The following is a 21,011-nucleotide window of genomic DNA, read 5'->3' as shown; positions in this document are numbered from 1 at the left end:
ATTATAAATAGTGTAAAGTTGTCAGAAGTACCCAAAATTTCCCATGAACCTAAAACCTATAAACACGGAGATAAAGGAAAAACCATATGACCAAAGCGGTATTGCGAGCCCCAAAGTTTCAAAACCCACAAGTCAGGCCCACCCAAAATCATGAGACAAACTTAAAAATCTTGAGATTTTAAAAAATAAATTCAGAGTTCTTTTTATTTGCTTCTGGTGGTGGAGTTTTCCTCTTTAGCAATGAGGACTTTTTTTTTTTAAAAAAATGAAAGCGGAGAGTCATAATGACTCCAGGCGCGGAGGGTTTAAGGTGCACAACTATCACAAGACTTGGGACAGAACTAAGTGCTGGCAACACTGCAATGCACGTATCCCCCTACTCCAGTCTGACAGCCTTTCAGTGTCCCCCACTAAGTGTGAACAATCGGGACGGGGGTGAGGGGTAATAGGAGCCTATATAAGAGAAAGACCCTAAAATCGGGACAGCTGGTCACCCTATCCCCCAGGAACGCAGCTCCTCTCTCAGTTATGCAGAGGGCTCTGGTTAGCACTTGGGTGTGCTTCACCCCTGGGTGCCAACTGCAGCCCCCTGACAAGGGCGCTGGGTGCAGGGAAAACAGGTTGCAATTCGCTTTGTAGCTCGCCCCGGTCTGAGCCGAGCCGCGAAACGCGACCAGCACGTCTGCCCCCTCTCGCCCTCCGTAGTGAGTTCCAAGTCTGTGGGCGGGGCGGAAGGCTGCTCTCTTCGCCCCGTTGTCACACACAAAGGGACTACACCTCCCAGGCGGGCCCCGCGCGCCGCCCTCGGCCACCATCTTGGAAGCGTTGGTTTGATTGCCTGACCCGCCCCTTGTCTCGCGCCACGGCCGGACGTACGTCGTGACGTCCGAAGCGGGCCGTGGACAGGGCGCCGATGAGGGGAAACTACAATTCCCACACTGCCCCGCGCGGCCGCGCATGCGGGCTGCTGTTTTGCCGCCATCTTGGCTGGACGGAGCTGCCTGCCGCCGCCACTAAACAAACCCGAAGCTACGCGGGCTCTGCCGCTGAGGAGCCTTTAGATGTTCCCGGAACGGCCGGGCAGGTGGGTTCCCTCCGCCCGGGAGCTTGGGCGGGAGGGCGACTCCCCCCTCCGCGGGCTTGTTTGGTGCCGTGTCCACGTCAGTGAAAGACGCAGGAGTGAGCGGCTCCGGCTTCCCCCCGCCCGGCAGGCGGAGAGCGGAGCGTCCTCTCACCGGGATGAGCCTGCCCTTTCCCGGGCTGAGCGAGAGGCTTCCGTCCGGCCCTCTGCCTGGGGGAGGGGGGAACTGTGCCCCCCTGGCTGAGGGAGCTGTGCCCCCCCTCTCCAATCCCCCACACAACAACCCCTGGCTGAGGGAGCAGGGAGCTGTGCCCCCCTCTCCCCTCCCCCACACAACACTCCCTGGCTGACGGAGCTGTGCCCCCCTCTCCCCTCCCCCACACACCACCCCCTGGCTGTTGGAGCTGTGCCCCCCTCTGCCCTCCCCCACACAACACCCCCTGGCTCAGGGAGCTGTGCCCCCCCTCGCCAATCCCCGACCCAACACCCCCTGGCTCAGGGAGCTGTGCCCCCCTCTCCAATCCCCTACACAACACCCCCTGGCTCAGGGAGCTGTGCCCCCCCTCTCCAATCCCCTACACAACACCCCCTGGCTGAGGGAGCTGTGCCCCCCTCGCCCCTCCCCCACACAAACACCCCCTGGCTCAGGGAGCTGTGCCCCCCTCTCCACTCCCCCACACAACACCCCCTGGCTCAGGGAGCTGTGCCCCCCTCTCCCCTCCCCCACACAACACCCCCTGGCTCAGGGAGCTGTGTCCCCCTCTCCCCTCCCCCACACAACACCCCCTGGCTGAGGGAGGAGGGAGCTGTGCTTCCCCCCCCCCAGCACCCGTCTCTCTCCGCTGAGGGAGGAGTGAGCTGAGCTCTCCCACACACGGAGCCCCCAGCCCAGCTGAGAGAAGGGGGGCGATAGTGTATCTCCCCCCGCCACCCCTTGCCTGAGGGTGCTGTGTGCTCCACCCCTCCCCCACTCAGCCGGTCCCCACCTTGGGCTGAGGAAAGCGGCAGCAGCTCTGTCAGCTGGGGGTAGAAGGAGCTATTCCTATTCCTTCCCCCAGTGTATGGAGGTCAGAGGCGGCATTTCACTTCCTCCATCTTGGCGGGGCGGGTGTACTGGGGGTAACTAAGCTCCCACCCACCTCTTGACCATCATGTCTTCTTGTTTGTTTATGGGATCATTTGTTTTCACTAAAGCCAACAATTACAGGATAGTGATAATAGGCACAATGAATTTTGGAGTGGGGGTAGGTGCATCCTGGTCTGGCTGTCACAGTTTCCTGTGTGTGCTCTGCGAGATCATCTCGTGCAACGTGTGGGATGCGATCTCTGCTTTGTTTTTGTTCGTGTTGCTAAACACAGAACCGTAATCACTGCTCTGTGGCGCTTCAGTCTAACGGCCCAAGTGCACTACAAGTATTGTCACGGTCTTGCACAAGTCTTATTAACCTGTTTGCCTCTGGCCAGTAATTTTTTTAGTGGGTGGACAAAATCATTCTAATGAGTGTGGTTTTCATCATTGTCAAGATGTGGTTGGACAAGTTAGATACTGTGCCTATATTGTGCCTGGACAAGTAAATGTTCATGATGTTTTTGCCACTCTGCAACATAACAGACAAATGACAAATACAGCCCCATGGGTTGTATAGTCACTAGCTGGAAGACTTCCTATAATAGATGCTCTGTGCATAAGGAGAGGGAGGGGACTTGTACATCAATTCAGAGATAGTTCCAGATGTAAGAGCGAGCATGGCATGAAAGAAGGTCTGAGAAAGATATAGGCAGCTCTTGGGAGAGAGGCTAGGATGACCTTCAGGTGTGTCTACACTAAAGAGACTATACTAGCATAGTTACTCTGGTAGAGCTATACTGCCATAGCCCCACAATGTAGATACAACCTATACTGACAGCAGAGGTTTTTCTGTCAATGTAGGAACATCATTTCCCTGAACATTAGCTCCCTCAGTGGAAGCACCCTTCCATTGACATAGCTGTGTCTACATGGAGGTTATGTTGGCATAGCTACAGTGGTTTATTCACACCTCTGACTGATGTAGCTATTCCAGTATAATTTTCAAGTGTAGACCTAGTCTGAGGAAATGGCTATAGGAAGTCAATGGCTGGTGTGAAGTTGCAGAATTCTGTTATAGTGAAATGACGCCTTTTGCAGGGGTTCAGGCAGGGGAATACGTGACTGGAAAGGAAGATGACCTTGGTGAAGTTCTGAGCAGGCTGGAGGAAGGGAGAGGTTGCACTAATCAAATTGCGAGATGTAGAGTATGGACTTGTACTTAGAGTATTTGTATTCTTTTTCAGGGAGGTTGAGCTCTGTGGGAGCACAAAGACAGAAAAAGAATGCCTGTTGTGTGGCCAACCCTTCTGGATCTCAGCAGGGATGAATGCAAGAGGATTCTTCGCAAACTGGGTACAGTGAGATGCAATTTGTGGGTCTCTGCTTCCTCTATCCCACTGGCTGCTGGGACTTTGTGTATCTATCTCTGTTTAAAGAATCACCAGCCCACTGTCTTCATTAAACACTTTCATATGTTTGCAATCAACTTATAAGATACAGAAAATGATCAGTAGGTGTCAGTTTTTTCACAGAACTTGCTTTGGTAGTATTTGGTAGTCTTGGATGCTCTTTATGGATTCAATGAATAGAGCTGGTTATGCACCTAATTTCATAGAACCATTTTAATTGGATGGTACCTACACTGCAAATTATGATGTTTTCATGCACATTAATGTGTAATAGGAGACATTTCTGTCAAAAGAGAGTAACTCCTCAGTTTGCTATCTCCACATATCTGATTAATTTCCTACCTGCTTTTTTGGTTTTATACAGAGAAAACATATGAAGGTCAAAATGAATCTTGCAATGCTACCCTAATGTTTAGTTGTCACAGTGGTTTGATTTACATCAGTAAAACTACTGTAATGCAGATACTCAATGAAAGAAAATGTCCCACAATACAATATTTCCAATCTTCAATTACAGGAGGACAGGAATTGGCTGGGAGATGTGAAAACAATCTCCTCAATTAGTTTAATGGTCATAACATTAGGAGCCTATTGAATTGCTGTAGCCATGCATCGAATTCTGGATGCTTTGCCCAAATGAAAAGGGCTATCAGTAAGAAGGGTTCTGGGTGTTATATCCGTAATAACATGCATCTGTGGTACGGCAGGGGTCGGCAACCTTTCAGAAGTGATGTGCCGAGTCTTCATTCATTCACTGTAATTAAAGGTTTCGCATGCCAGTCATACATTTTAACCTTTTTAGACGGTCTCTTTCTATAAGTCTATAATATATAACTAAACTATTGTTGTATGTAAAGTAAACAAGGTTTCAAAATGTTTAAGCAGCTCTATTTAAAATTAAATTAAAATGCAGAGCCCCCTGGACCGGTGACCAGGACCCGGGCGGTGTGAGTGCCATTGAAAATCAGCTCACGTGCCTCCTTCGGCATGCATGCCATAGGTTGCCTACCCCTGTAGTAAGGCAACTATACTTAATAGCTTTTAATAGCATTTTAGTATTGGAAGAAGAAAGATCTTAGTTTTCTTTTCAGACTTTCATTTAGGCAACATAGTCTAGTGGTTGAACACAGTAGAGGGAGTTGAGATTAGATATTTGAGATTTTCTACTGACTTCCTATGTGACCTTGGGCAAATCACTTAACCTCTCTGGGCTTTATTTTACCCATCTATTAAAAAAGATGAAGTACTGTACTACATACCTTGCATCAGAGGCATGAAGGTTAATGTTTGTAAAGTGCTTTGAGGTCCCCAGGTTATGCTATAAAACTTTATTATTAGCTGAGAGAAAGGGGTTGAAACTATTTTCTCTCATCTTGCTCGGTTATCTGGGGGAGGGGGTTCTGTTTTTAAGAGACAGCACATTGAGTATAGAATCTGAACCATTATTTTTATTTAAAAATTTATTACTTGTACTGTGATAGCACCTAGAGGCCCTAACTGAGATTGCAAGTGTACAAACAGAGACAGAGGCGTATACTATCCGAAAGAACTTTGTCTAAATAGACAAGATAGACAAGGGAGGGGAAATGGAAGCACAGAGAGGTAAAGTGACTTGCCCTGTAGCAAGGTCACAAAGCAGGTCAGTGGTAGAGCAAAACATATATAGCCCATGTTTCCTGACTTCCAGTCCAGTGCTCTGTCCATTAGAACACTCTGCAAGGCTCAGATACTCCATAGTAAATTAAACACCATAGCAGATTTTAGAAAAATGTGTCAATACTTAAATCATATCTTAATGTGATATCTAGCACTGCCCTGAGTCCTTTGCAGTACATAGCTGAGGAAGCATGAAATATGGGATGAAGTGGCAGCCTTAAGTTTGAATTTGCTTGTTTTCATTTGTTAAACCTAATTTTATACCTTATTTTGGCCATTTAACTGGATTTCCCTTGACTGATCAGAGACTGTACGTTACAATTTGTCTGTACTATTTAGGGATAGGAGTGAGAAAGGTGGTTACATAACAATGGCCATACTGTGTCAGACCAAAGGTCCATCTAACCCAGTATCCTGTCTTCTGAAAGTGGCCAATGCCAGGTGCCCCAGAGGAAATGAACAGAATAGGTAATCATCAAGTGATCCATCCCATCACCCATTTCCAGCTGCTGGCAAACAGAGGCTAGGGACACCATCCCTGCCCATCCTGTCTAATAGCCATTGATGGACCTATCCTCCATAAACGTATCTAGTTCTTTTTTGGACTGTGTTATAGTCTTGGCTTTCTCAACATCCCCTTGCAAAGAATTCCATAGGTTGACTGTGCGTTGTGTGAAAAAATACTTGCTTTTGTTTGTTTTAAACCTGCTACCTATTCATTTCATTTGGTGACCCCTAGTTCTTGTGTTATGAGAAGGAGTAAATAATACTTCCTTATTTACTTTCTCCACACCAGTCATGATTTTATAGACTTCTATCATATCCCCCCTTAGTTGTCTCTTTTCTAAGATGAAAAGTCCCAGTCTTATTAATCTCTCCTCATACGGCAGCAGTTTCATACCCCAAATCATTTTTGTTGCCCTTTTCTGAACCTTTTCCAAGTGCAATACATCACTATTGAGATGGGGTGACCACATCTGTACGCAATATACAAGATGTGGGTGTACCGTGGATTTATATAGAGTCAATATATTTTCTTTCTTCTTATCTAGCCTTTTCTTAATGATTCCCAACATTCTGTTAGCTTTTTTTTGACTGCTGCTGTACATTGAGTGGATGTTTTCAGAGAACTATCCCCAGTGACTCCAAGATCTTTCTTGAGTGGTAACAGCTAAGTTAGACCCCATCATTTTATATGTATAGTTGGGATTATGTTTTCCAGTGTGCACTGCTTTACATCTGTCCTGTGATCTTCACTGTCTGCCAAGATGCTAAAACATAAGACCTTTAAATTTATAGTAGCTCTCCATAAAACAAAACCAACCTTAATTCAGACATCTAGTGATTACCGGGTAAAGTAACTTCATAGTCTAAACACAGAAAAATATCGTCGTATCTCTTATATTACCTTGTGGTACCTTAGCAAATGTTGACTTTAAAGACAACAATTGGACTGGTATATAAAAGGCTTCATCATCCTAGCCTTAAATACTTAAGCAGTTATTGTCTGCCCAATGTCCTGGTTTAGGGGTTATGGTTGACTAAAGTGGGTCTTCTCTGTTTTCCCCTAGGTTTAGTCAGAACTGGGGTGGGTGTAGGAATTGTTTGGGGCATGGTTCTCTGGTTGTGTAAATTGAGTCCACTGGACTCACTCGCTGACAGCTTTTGAAAACAATATACAAATAACAAGTCTTGCTTATTTTGGCAGCTATTACCTGACTGCTATTTGTGCTCTAGTCAGTCTTTTTTGTTATTGTTTCTGTCCCTATTAATACTTATTTTTATGTTAACTGGGATTTGATTTTGTTGGTCTGTATAGCTATGTGTAGTGTGGAAAGGGTTTAGATTGCTAATTTAAAACAAGGCTTTCAGTCACACTTTTGTGTGAAATGTTCAAATAACTAGAACAGTAAATCATTCACTGATAAATTGGGCTGACAATTTATATGGCAAGTTCCAAACCAGTTCATATTAAAACAATGTATGGCGTAAAAACAGGGTTATATGAATGTCAACAGGCTCTCAGCTATAATATTTTCAATTTAATGATGGAACACCACTTATATGAAAGATGTGCCCCATGATATTAGGATTATATATTTTGACTGAGTGGTATGTCCATGTTTTGCTCTTCAGCATTTTCTGTAAGCTAAAGTATAATGTTAATCATTTTTCAGTGTTCAGTCAGTTCATTGTCTTTGATGTATTGGTTGCACATTAGAGATCTGAGTGTTTCTCGTTGCTTCAATGTGATAGCATTCTTTTCTGCTTTAAATAGTTACATATGTTATGGAAATTAAGCAAGACACATGGACAACAAAATTTATATGACAGTCTAAAAAGCTGTCTTCCCCTCATTAAAAAGGAATGTTAGAGGGAAGATTAGTTTTTCTTTTGATAGAAGTAACTTTTTCATGAGTAAAGTCAGTTTTCAGAATGGAGAGAGGTAAATAGTGGTATCCCTCAGGGGTCAGTACTGGGACCAGTCCTATTCAACATATCCATGAATGATATGGGAAAAGGGGTAAACAGAGAGATGGCAAAATTTGCAGATACAAAACTATTCAAGATAGTTAAGTCCCAGATTGCAAAGAGCTACAAAAGGATCTCCCAAAACTAGGTGACTGGGCAACAAAATGGCAGATGAAATTCAGTATTGATAAATGCAAAGTAATGCACATTTGAAAACAATCCCAACTAAATTCCATCTTTCCTATGGAGTTTTGTTAAAGATCTTATAAATATTTCATTTACTCCTGGAAAATTACATAGTACTTTACAAAAGTAGGGCCTGATCTTTCAAGTCCCTCTGCGTGTGGCACTCCTACTGGTGTCCGTGGGAGCGCGTGTGTGCTTGCAGAGTTGGTCTTTGTGGCACCTAGTCATAGTCTTTTAAACTGCTTTCTAGAGAAACTGCTGTGAAATCACAACAAAATATGCTACATATAACAACTGTATATGGCAGAGTAACTTGCTGAAATGGCTGTGAATCATCAGTCTCTCGTAGAGTGGGGCCCCTGGATGATCGAGATACAAAAGTATAGTAGTATTTATATATAGTATAATTGGAGATATATCAATCTCCTAGAACTGGAAGGGACCTTGAAAGGTCATCGAGTCCAGCCCCCTGCCTTCACTAGCAGGACCAATTTTTGCCCCAGATCCCTAAGTGGCCTCCTCAAGGATTGAACTCACAACCCTTGGTTTAACAGGCCAATGCTCAAACCACTGAGCTATCCCTCCCCCCTTTAAGGAGTGCTTAAAGACAATAAAGTCATTGCGGAGAAACTAAATGGATTCTTTGCTTCAGTCTTCACGGCTGAGGATGTTAGGGAGATTCCCAAACCTGAGCCAACTTTTGTAGGTGATAAATCTGAGGAACTGTCACAGATTGAAGTGTCACTAGAGGAGGTTTTGGAATTAATTGATAAACTTAGCATTAACAAGTCACCGAGACCAGACGGCATTCACCCAAGAGTTCTGAAAGAACTCAGATGTGAAGTTGCAGAACTATTAACTATGGTTTGTAACCTGTCCTTTAAATCGGCTTCTGTACCCAATGACTGGAAGATAGCTAATGTAACATCAATATTTAAAAAGGCTCTAGAGGTGATGCCGGCAATTACCGACCGGTAAGTCTAATGTCAGTACTGGGCAAATTATAGTAAAAAAAATAGTAAAGAATAAAATTGTCAGACACAAAGAAAAACATAAATTGTTAGGCAACAGTCAACATGGTTTCTGTAAAGGAAAATAGTGTCTTACTAACCTATTAGAGTTCTTTGAAGGGATCAACAAACGTGGACAAGGGGGATTCAGTGGACATAGTATACTTAGATTTCCAGAAAGCCTCTGACAAGGTCCCTCACCGAAGGCTCTTAATTAAGTTGTCATGGGATAAGAGGGAAGGTCCTTTCATGGATTGAAAACTGGTTAAAAGACAGGAACAAAAGGTAGGAATAAAAGGTAAATTCTCAGAATGCAGAAGGGTAACTAGTGGTGTTCCCTAAGGGTCAGTCCTAGGACCAATCCTATTCAACTTATTTCATAAATGATCTGGAGAAAAGGGTAAAAAGTGAGGTGGCAAAGTTTGCAGATGATACTAAACTGCTCAAGATAGTTAAGACCAAAGCAGACTGTGAGGAACTTCAAAAAGATCTCACAAAACTAAGTGATCGGGCAACAAAATGGCAAATGAAATTTAATGTGGATAAATATAAAGTAATGCACATTGGAAAAAATAACCCCAACTATACATACAATATGATGGGGGCTAATTTAGTACAATGAATCAGGAAAAAGTTCTTGGAGTCATCGTGGATAGTTCTTTGAAGATGTCCACGCAGTGTGCAGAGGCAGTCAAAAAAGCAAACATCCTTTATAAATAAAAAGGGGATAGAGAATAAGATGGCGAATATATTATTGCCCCTATATAAATCAATGGTATGCCCACATCTTGAATACTGTGTACAGATGTGGTCTCCTCATCTCAAAAAAGATATACTGGCACTAGAAAAGGTTCAGAGAAAGGCAACTAAAATGATTAGGAGTTTGGACTGGGTCCCATATGAGGAGAGATTAAAGAGGCTAGGACTTTTCAGCTTTGAAAAGAGGAGACTAAGGGGGGATATGATAGAGGTATATAAAATCATGAGTGATGTGAAGAATGTAGATAAGGAAAAGTTATTTACTTAGTCCCATAATACAAGAACTAGGGGCCACCAAATGAAATTAATGGGCAGCAGGTTTAAAACAAATAAAAGGAAGTTCTTTTTCACACAGCGCACAGTGAACTTGTGGAACTCCTTGCCTGAGGAGATTGTGAAGGCTAGGACTATAACAGAATTTAAAAGAGAACTGGATAAATTCATGGAGGTTAAGTCCATTAATGGCTGTTAGCCAGGATGAGTAAGGAATGGTGTCCCTAGCCTCCGTTTGTCAGAGGATGGAGGTGGATGGCAGGAGAGAGATCACTTGATCATTACCTGTTAGGTTCACTCCCTCTGGGGCACCTGGCATTGGCCACTGTCAGTAGACAGGATACTGGGCTGGATGGACCTTTGGTCTGACCCAGTACGGCTGTTCTTATGTACTCCTTTTTTTAATAAGATGTTAATACATTAATAGAAAATCTATTGTCTTTAAACCCATGATTTTATTATTCCCTTTTTGCTGTTAATGGTTAAGAGCTAATCATATTTCTATATTTCCTTAGAACTGGAGGCATATGCTGGAGTTATTAGTGCCTTGCGTGCACAGGGGGACCTTACCAAGGATAAGAAAGACCTTCTTGGAGAACTCTCCAAAGTGCTTAGGTAAACCTCACTCTACTTATGGTAAATGTGGTGAGTTTATAATTGGTTTATGGCCTGTTTTCTTTTAAAAGCATTGCATACACTTCCTACCAGAGGCATCTTCTGTTCTTAAAATGAATTCATAATCAGAAAAGAGACTCCAGAAACAATACAGTGGGAATTCCATATTTATTTTTCTTTCAAAGATTCCTGGTCACATTTGCTTATCTTGCAAATGAAATTTTTTTCCTTACTTCCATCCTTGTAAGATTGCAACCCAGAATTGGAAATCCTGCCATGTAACCGCTAATGTAATCTCTAGTAACTGTGGGGAAATCCTTTCTATTCTCTAGGCCAGAGAATTATTTCTTTTACCTTCTGAATAATAAAATACTTTATTTCCACTGCCACAGGAGAGATAAGCAAGTGGCAATCTCTAAAATGTAAATGCTGACCCCTCCATCCACCAGAGTGGAGCTGTTTCTAACATTTTCATTTTCGCTAACGGGATCAGATAAATATATTTGTCTTTCCATATCTAAAATATATTGGCTGCTTTCTTTTTTGACAGCATTTCAACTGAGCGCCATCGTGCTGAAGTTCGGAGAGCCGTAAATGATGAACGGCTAACAACTATTGCGCATAAGTAAGCTATTAATCGTACTGCACATTACTTCCATAAGGCAGCAAATAGTCTTGCCATTGGGCAGTCCTTTATCTTTTAAACCAAATACTAAATTTTAAACCACTAGCAACCTTGAAGGGATAACACAGCTGACTATTGAAGTAGTACATATAACTATACCCTCAACTGTTGCAGATCTGTCGTATGTACTATAGGAAAATGTGTGGAAGTTGTTTAAATCTGCAGTTAACAAGTCAGTGTTTTGTTCGTTAAGGTAGTGCTTAGGAGCCAGCTGAAAATCGGGCCCCATTGTGTTGTATATAAACATAGTATAAGAGAGAGTTCCTGCCTTGAAGAGCTTACAGTCTAAATAGATAAGACCAAACAGAAGGTTGGGAAACTGATATAATGTATATGGAGGGTGAACAATGTGATGGCTGCAAACGTCATGTTTGTGCCATGATTTTAGTTTTGTTTAAATCCTTTTGATGGGGTTACATTAGGAGGGTATTAGCTAAATGGAAGGATAAAGGATCTTTGGTGACCTTGAGGGATCGGGTCAGAGAGGGTGGAGCAAACAGGCAGTCAGCACTGAGGAAAATGTTTGGAGTGAAAATTTCAGAAAGTCTGTCATCACTGTCCATTGGTCCCTGCTTAAACTGCCATATGCAGCTGTTGTGGCAGCTTCAGTTTTGGCTGGCCCCTCGCTGCGTTTTCTTTCCCAAAGCCCACAATTGCTATGGAGAAGGGGATTCCCTGTGGGTCCTAGTTCCTTGAGGAGTGGGGAGTTCTCAGGGGTGGGTCTCAGTTCTGGAGGGAAGTGTGGCCTGGCTGGGCCATATTTATCCCCCAGTTCAGCAGGACATGGTTGAACTGCTTTCTGCAGCTGTTGTGTCAGTTTCAGTCTCTAGCTGGCTCCCTACAGTTTTTTCCCCAAAGACCGCATGATTGGGAGAGAAAACTGGTGCTCACTTATCTTTAAGTGAGATACTTAGTACTCTTAGTATATAAAAGTAGTTTTCAGAATGAAATAAATGGCTTGAGAGATTTTTATTTTAAGGGGGAAAGAAATGCCTTAAATTATTTAATGTTCAGCTAGAGTATAAGAATTTCTCTTTATTTTCATAAGTGAACATAATAGAACAGCTATAGATTTTAAATGTGAATCTTACAACTCTGAAATTATAGGGGAAAAACAATAAAATAATCATGTATAAGGAGCCTATCATATCAGTTAGCAATATTTATGACTCACCAAAAGTGGCATATTCTTTTGTAAACTGTCATTCAAAAGTTTCAGGTTTAAAGGCTTGGAAATAGTCTGTTCTATTAGACAACTACATAGCATAGCAGTTTAGATTTTTTTTTCTTTAAAAAAAAAAGTGAATAAGGAATAGCGTATGTATTGAAACAATCAGGATTGATTTCTTAAATTGAATTTCCTGTTAAATGATGATGATGTCAGCCATTTGCAAAACTCATGCAGTTTCTGCCTCAAGGGGATTAAAATCTAGGACACATAGTAGGAAACCCAAAGGAGGTGCTAGTTTATGGAATGCCATATCTTTTTAAAAATCTCTTTTCTGTCTTTCTCGCTGAGAAATAATGTAGCGGAGAGCCCATTTGGCTGATGCGGATTAATTCTTAATGATGCTAGGAAAGTGCAGTGTTACCGTTAGATATATTGGAGTTAGCACTCTTAATATAAACTCATGTTTGCAGTTATTTTCAACAAAAAAATTTAAAATTTTACCTCAACTGATGCTAATCAGTAAGTACTGTATGAAAATTTATGGAAGATGCTGAAACAAATCTGGGTCTAACTGAGAAATAGATGGACTAATTAGTGCTGCTCTTTTTACTAGTTACTTAGTACTGTTAGCCAGAATTAAAAGTAGTTCTTCAGTATGTGGTAATAAATCAAATGAAACTCTAATTGAAAATTATAGTCTACAGTTCTGGCTTCATTGATTCAGTGAAATGGTCATACAAAACAGAAGCATTTCTGCCCAGCAGAAAAAGGGGATAACATGATTCTTAAGTATTCTATTTTGTCTTCAAACATTGAGGCTAATTGGAAGTTAAGACCAGGTAGTTGGCCTCTGTTAAGTGAAATGCACGGGCTGAGTCATTTGACATGTTGCAGTCTTGTTTGGGCTATTGTTATTGGGCTTAGAATACTTTTAATTAAGTAGAATGAGATCTGCCTTATAAACGATTATTTCTACAGCACACTTAGTTTGATGGCTGTTTCATGAACATTGTGCTTCTGATTTTTTAGTTAGTTCGAGGAGTATAATATGCACTAATTTGCAAGACTGCCTTTTTAGTTATGATTTACTGTACATATTCTAGGTTGTCACTAGAAGAAAAATCCTGTTATCTAGTAGCTTTTCTCTATTGGAAAAGCATATTTAGTCAGTAAATATGCTGGATAAGAGAACACTTTCACATAATAGGCATTTCTGTTTAGTATGTCTGGACCGAACAGCTCTTCAGAATGGTCTATAGAAGGTCGTCGACTGGTACCGCTGATGCCACGGCTGGTTCCACAAACAGCCTTTACTGTAACAGCTAATGCTGTTGCCAATGCAGCTATTCAGCACAATTCATCTCTTCCAGTTCCTGCAGAAACTGGGAACAAAGAAGGTGAGGGAATCCCAGTATCTTACTGCAAGTAGTGACGCTGTGAGAAGAATAATTGCACATTTTAAAGGGACACTGTCAGCTAGCTTAGATCCAAAGTGTGTAGGTTATATTTTAAACAAACAAACAAACAAAAACCCTGTTCTTTCATTTTCATATAATATTAATAGAAATGTTTTCATGAAATCTGATTGGATTTGCAGTCCCTTTTGGAATTTTTGCAACCTAAATGTAGTATTGTGCTAGTGCAGCGGTTCTCAAACTGGATCGGAACCCCAAAGTGGGTTGTGACCCTATTTTAATGGGGTCGCCGGGCTAGCTTAGACTTGCTGGGATCCGGGGCTGAAGCCTGAGCCCCGCCACCTAGGGCTGAAGCCCAAGGGCGGCACAGCTCAGGTTACAGTCCCCCTGCCAGAGGCTGAAGCCCTTGGGTTTTGGCTTTGGCTCCCCCATCCAGGGCAGCGGGCTCAGGCAGACTCAGACTTCAGTCCCCCCTCCTGGGGTCGGGTAGTAATTTTTGTTGTCAGAAGGGGGTCGTGGTGCAGTGAAGTTTGAGAACCCTTGTGCTAGTGCATTAGGAACCGGAATATGAAATTGACTAAAAGCACAAAGGAACTTGACTGGTTTACTGTCTATGCCAAGAAAGCGGCAAAAATGTAAACCGCATACGTTCTAAATGTTTTGAAGATGTAAAGCGTGGCAGTTGTTATAAATGGTGCAAAGTTAAATTACTAAAAATGAAAGAAATAAAGAAGTTGTTACAGGTCCCTTTAAGGTATAGTGATATTCAGAAAAGTGACTTTGCAAAAATGATGTGGATATCCATTCTTATTTTGTCCCTCCACATCAAACGTACTAAATTAACAAGTCAAAAGATGCCTCCCCCATCCTCCCCATACCCCCTATGCCATCTAAGCTGCAAAGTTTTATTTTATTTTGTTTTAGGGGTTTAGTTACAGTATATTTACACAGTTACAGAAAACCTAACACTTCTCGAATTAGTTTTTTTCTGACAGATTTGGGAAACAGTATACCACCTGCTTTCTCTTACTACTACTTGTAAACATCAGTGTTACAGCAATTAAACAAGGAAAACCATTTTAAAAGACATTAATCTGTCTTAATTTAAAGAGGGTTTTCAGATTGATTCTAGGACTGACATGCCAGTGAGCACAATGCAGTAACAATTTTATATTTATATCACTGATCTACACAAGAGTCCTAAGCACATTAAAACAAAGTTAATTAAAATACTAAACACATACAAGATAAACTATGATGTAAAACACACAATCAGTAGAGAAGAAAATAATATCAATGGTGTCTTTAAGGTCTTCTCAAATAAAAAACATTTTAAAATCTGCTTTGAAAGCCGCTAATTCTATGGTCGTTCTTGAGTCAGAGCGGCCAGCACTCCACAGTAGCAGGACAGCAGAGGCAAGGATGTGGATAATGACCCAATAAGCCTTAAGCTTTAATTTATCTTCAAAGCTGTCAAAATATTGCTAGGATAATGGAATTCTTTACTTTAGTTATGTGGAAGGTGTCTTCTCTCCTCTTCAGTGGTGGTTTGCTATTCCTACACAAGTACCACTTCAACCCCAACATCTACCCCTGTTCCAAGTGGCAGTGTAGCAACAGTGAAGTCCCCCAGACCTGCCAGTCCAGCCTCCAATGTAGTCGTCTTGCCAAGTGGAAGTACTGTTTACGTCAAAAGTAAGTGATACCAGTAACTTTGATTAACAAAACAGGAAGGGGATGGTCTTGTGATTAAAGCACAGGACTCTGAGCCAGCTAATCTGGGTTCTAAACCCAGCTCTGCCTCAAGTTTACTGTGTGACTTTGGACAAGTCACTTTACTGATAAATACACTAAGGCACAAAGATGTTAAAGTGGGACTAATACTTCCCTTCCTGATAAGGGTATGTTGAGGCTCAATTCATTGATTGAAAAATACTCTGAGATATTTTGATGTCTGGGTTAACAGAAGTGCAAAGTATGAAAAATAAAACCTAGGAATTTCCATGCAATAGTGGATCATTTGTCCATCTAGTTCGGAATTTTGCCTCTGATGTGGTCATACCTAATGCTTCAGAGGAAAGTTTCCCTTCCACCTCTTCCCCAAAGTATGCACCTGGCCTACAGTGCAATCATTTATCATTTGTGGGAAGGAGGAGAAACCCTTTTTCCCTTCTCAGATGAGCAGGAGAATTTCTAGGAATATCATTTTCCTACAAGCACTCATGTGCCCTAAAGCAGCAAGTGATATGGCATGTCAAGGTAAAGGGCCAAAGCCTTACCTGATGTAAATCAGCTAAGGATTTGGCCTTTGTGGATATTACCAGAAGAATATACATTTAAAATAATATAGTTTTCCTGCTGTTTTTTTCTGAGCAGTAGCTGAACTTCTAAACAAACTACACAACTAACCTCACCTAGGGATTCTATTATCATTTACTTGCACAGTGCTCTGGCTTGCATACTACCACAGTTTTGCTGTGTGTTGGGAAGTACTGGCTTAGAAACCAACTACATCATTTGACTATTCCTGCTATCAGGGTGCATAAAAATTGATGACTATAAAATAATCAGAAATCAGATTTTTTTAATTTAAATCAGATTTTTTATTTAAATGTGTATATATATTTTTGTTTAAAAATAAACCTATCTAAAATTAAATTTGAAATTGATAACCTGTGTTAAGGTGTAAATGAGCTATAATCTACTGAAATAATTTAAATAAAAAAATATGCTGCATCAATGAGCCCTCCTCAAATTTTTATTTTGCTTTTAATTACATACAGAATCAGAGAGGAAACAACTTTTGGGGTCAACTCAAGCTTTATAAATGTCACAATGTAATGTAATGTAATTAAGTCATTATCTGTTATTATTTTCAGTCTTTTATAATGGAGTGAATGCGATTTACATTTTCCAGAAAAGCTTTTGCTGTAACTAAACTGAAACCAAAAGTAATTAGCAGGTGCAGAGAGAATCTTTTCTTCATTTTGACTAGTTCAGTCAATATTGAGAAAATGATTGGGAGTTGAAAAAGGAGGAAAGTTTGTCTAAGAATAAAAGCCAAGTGGGAGATGATGAGAATAATTCTAAATACTTGAAGGATATCAGGTCAGATTTTCAAAGGTATTTAGGCACCTGAAGATGCAGGTAAGTGTCTGCTGGGATATTCAAAAAGGCCTAAGCAGGTTAGGCTGCTAACTCTTACTGAAATCACCTTAGAAAAGCATGTAAACATCTTTGCAATATTTGGCCCACAGTGACCAGAAACAAGCTGTTTAAAATGAAAAACATGTTTTGGTAAACTTGTTTTCTTATGTATCCAGCACATTTTAAGGTAATTTTATTTAACGAAGAAACAATTTAAAAATGCTGCTTTTGTACAGTTTTAATTTAATCCCAAATTCCATTCAAGTGCAGCGTGACACAAATGCCAGGTACAAATTACCACCTAATACATAAGAATGGCATCAATTCACCATTTTCTAACATTTAAAAAAAAAAAAAAAAAGAAGAATTTGAATAAATGTATGTTAAGCTATATGAATACTAAAATACATGTACAGATATAGTATATCCTCCTGGTTAGGAAAAAAAAATACCAAATTTAGTCTAAAGGTTTTTATTTGGTGGGAAATCAACATGTTTTAATGCTTATATCAACCAGTGAGAATAAACCTTTCTTTAGAAAAATAATTAAAAAGTACAAATGCAAATGGAGATTAAAATTGATTATTTAAATCAAGATTTCCTACTTGTAGTTATAAATCAGTTGGATTTAAATCAGTCTGCCCTACCTACTATAGAAAGGTACATTGTTTCAGATGTAAGATCTAGAAAAATGGATGTTCTCTTAGCTCAAACAACTGAAATCTAAACCTTAAAAAAAATACCATCACATAATAATGACTCAGCCTACGATTTGGTCACGAAGGTCGTGGAAGTCACGGAATCCGTGACTTCCGTAGACCTTCATGACTTCAGCTCACAGTGGCTGGGAGCTGCAGGGCACCCCACTGCCGATGGTGGCCAGGAGCTGCAAGGTACCCCCGCCGCCTGGGGTGGTGGGAGCTCCCCAGCGGTCCCCAGTCCCGCAGACGGAGTGGGAGGGGGGAGGGATCGCCCGTAGCTCCCCAGCCTATGCACGGGCGGCGGGGGATTCCCCCGCAGCTCCTGAGCCGCTGCGGGCGGGGGTCCCTTCCTGCTCCCAGCCACTGGGCCCGGCAGGGACCGCAGTTCCCAGCCACAGCAGGGCAGGATGCTGGACCCTCCTCCTTCCCCATTTTGTCATGGACGTTTTTAGTAAAAGTCAGGGACAGGTCACAGCTTATGTGAACCTTTGTTTATTGCCCATGACGTGTCCATGACTTTTACTGAAAATTTCCATGACACAATCATAGCCTTAGTAATGACTGTAGGACTGGTCTGGATTCAAACAAATGATACAAGGATGAAAAAATCTCAATCCCCTAAATCAGCCAATCCCTCAATTTTTTGCATTTGAATTTTTGCTGAGAGCAGATTTAATTTTCTTTTGCAAGATGAGGGTCTGAGAATGAGTATCTCCAGCCATCTTGTACAAAGTTGAACTGAAGGCATTGAGTGTGTTTTTCAACTCATCACCTTTGATTTATGTGATTGCCCATAAGCATGGCATCATGCCTGTATGAGGTATTGTCAAAGGTGGTTACAATACACATCCATGCATATTAATGTCTGACATTCTGTGACCCTTTTGGCCAGTTGAAGTAAGAGAATCTTGGACAAGGTCTAGTGTTTTATGAAAGTTGTGCCATACTGCTTATCAAGGTCAAAAGAGCATGTTCTAGAAAGCTAGTGTCAGTGGTTCAGCGGAGTGTTACAGCAGATATATTTTCTGTACCTGAGGTGGGTGATTGTGGGGGTGAAGAAACTTTTTTGAGGCAAAAAGTTTCTTTTGCAGGATTGCAAATTGGTAAAAGTTTTGCTTTTTGGCATACAGTGAGTAAAATGTGCTAAAATAGTCACTGCTTCAAACTGCTAAAGGCACAAGTTGGCAAAGTGGGATGTGGTCTTGGCAGCAGGAATGCATCATTTGATAAATAGATCTTCAGAAGCTATTTGAAGGAGAAAGGGATGCTGCTGCAAGTATACTGGGTTGCATTAAAGAAGGCACAAGGGATAAGGGGGGCATGGTGTGACGAAGCCAAGGGGGAAATATTAGTTACATTTGTATAATTGCCATAATAACTGCTGGAAAAGGTGAATGTGGCATTCTGAATAGGAATGCACTTGAAAAATGTCTCCCCACCCCCCTCACACATATGCAGTCTCATTAGTGTAACTTGTGCCATTTTTACACAGACTAGCAAAACCCCAACATTGGCTGTTACATTCTTTTAATTTCTTATCCGGAATTAAACTGCAAAATTACTCAGTACCCTTGGTTGTTTGTTTTTTTTAAGAGAAATTCAGTATTATGACAGCAAGTGTGATCTGTGGGAGGGAATTGGAACAGCTGATTCTGTTCTCAGGTCTGTCATGGACTTGCTGTGACCTTTGGAAGGTTTTATCTTCTCTCTGCCTTGTATTTTCCCATTTGAAAATGGATGTAGGACTTAACAAGCTTAATGTTGTTAGAAAGCACTTAATGTTATTAGAAAGCAGTGAGAGATGGTCAGATGAAAAGCACTATATAATTGAAAAGTCCTGTTCTTCCAGGTGTCAGCTGCTCAGATGATGATGAAAAGCCCCGTAAAAGGCGACGAACTAACTCTTCTAGTTCCTCCCCTGTTCTTCTGAAAGAAGTCCCGAAGGCTGTCACTCCTGTCACTAAAACTATCACGGTGCCTGTAAGTGGCAGCCCCAAGATGAGTAATATCATGCAGAGCATTGCCAACTCCTTACCGCCACACATGTCTCCCGTGAAAATAACGTTCACTAAACCCTCAACACAGACGACAAACACAACAACACAGAAGGTATGTGGGGGAATCTGCCAAGCATTATGTAATTGTATTTCCGTCAGTGAATAAAACATAATATTTAGCTTTTCTGCTCTACAAACGTGTCAAGCTATATTTTAAGGATTGTTCTTTGGGTAAGATAATCCCTCTTTTTAAAACAAAAATCTTATGTGAATTTAGTGCGCCTTTGTGTGAAGGGACCTGGATTGACAGTCCTGGAGACTGAAGCCCTCTTTTTATCCACAGAACAGGTACAGCACAGGCAGTGGGAGTGCAAGCTTCCCCCACACTGCCCCACCAATGTGCATCAACCCTGACCTGAAGGGATCCCTTCTAGGGATGAGAGGGAATTTAGTCTCCATGCTCATTCAATTATTGGCCTCTCTGGTGAGACTGCCAACAAGTTGCCAGTTAGTACCTTTTGTGGTGTTGGGTTTTGTGATATGGGCACTAGTCCACTGAGAACTGGATCACATAGGCCAATGAGCAGCCATCAGATGGTAACAACTTGTGGTCAAAGGTAATCTTTCTTATTTCTCTTTTCCTTAATTAAAATTATTCTATTTTTGCAGTAGTAAGACTCCAGAAAACTGGGTTTGGTCTTTCCATGGCCCACTCTACTTTGTGTAGGAAATCATGCCTCCAGGAGGCCTGAGATCTCTCTTTGGCCCAGCAGGACTTGTTGCTAGATCTGAACAGAGATTGTGGGGATGTTGTTTTCCTTTTCATTCTACTCCCTTTACATAGTATTGTGGCAGTTGAGATCAGCCTAGGTACTCAAACTAACAGTGCCATGTTTGACCATAATGGGGCTGGAGGCAAGCAATCCTCAGCTGTAGAATATTTTTTAAATGGATCCTGCATTTGTTGATTTCCAGATCATACTGCAAGACCTACTTGTTCTCTCAGACTTTTGGGGAGAGAGTTTTAGATTTTGGACTGGTCCTAAATGACATTTTGTTTTTGATTTTGTGGGTCCAGAGTATTGGCTGGATGTATTTTAATTAACTAAAATAAATGAATCCTATTTAAATTTAAACACAATAGTGACAGTGGAAACCAAGTTCATTTTTGGCGTATCTATTGATTTCAGTAGATTTACATGAGAGATTAATTTGACCTTGACACAGAGTATTGATTTAGATTAGCCTCTAGAAAGCATTTTTCAGATGAGAGATTCTTGACTTTTGAGCCCCACTCACCACCATAATCTTTGTGTTAGACTCAGATTTACTTTCTAACTTTATGTGGATTAGCACACTTCCCAT

General features: G+C 41.4%; 1 protein-coding gene across 4 annotated transcripts in view; it reads left to right on the top strand.

The window, feature by feature from the left end:
* The first annotated feature begins 955 nt into the window (after positions 1-955).
* The window catches only part of EMSY (EMSY transcriptional repressor, BRCA2 interacting), a 53,990-nt gene continuing 33,934 nt past the window's right edge, over positions 956-21,011 (top strand). For all 4 annotated transcript variants that reach the window (XM_045021412.1, XM_045021397.1, XM_045021404.1 and 1 more), the window contains exons 1-7: positions 956-1,084; positions 3,395-3,503; positions 10,431-10,530; positions 11,081-11,155; positions 13,608-13,783; positions 15,344-15,496; positions 19,499-19,758. In XM_045021412.1, coding sequence (XP_044877347.1) covers positions 3,434-3,503; positions 10,431-10,530; positions 11,081-11,155; positions 13,608-13,783; positions 15,344-15,496; positions 19,499-19,758 — 834 coding nt within the window. In that variant the 5' untranslated portion in view covers positions 956-1,084; positions 3,395-3,433. The remainder of the gene's footprint in view (positions 1,085-3,394; positions 3,504-10,430; positions 10,531-11,080; positions 11,156-13,607; positions 13,784-15,343; positions 15,497-19,498; positions 19,759-21,011) is intronic.

This window comes from Mauremys mutica, chromosome 1, assembly GCF_020497125.1.
Source record: "Mauremys mutica isolate MM-2020 ecotype Southern chromosome 1, ASM2049712v1, whole genome shotgun sequence".
Lineage (NCBI taxonomy): Eukaryota > Metazoa > Chordata > Testudines > Geoemydidae > Mauremys > Mauremys mutica.
Note: the sequence above shows the minus strand (reverse complement) of the source record. Positions and strands in the feature narration are given on the sequence as shown.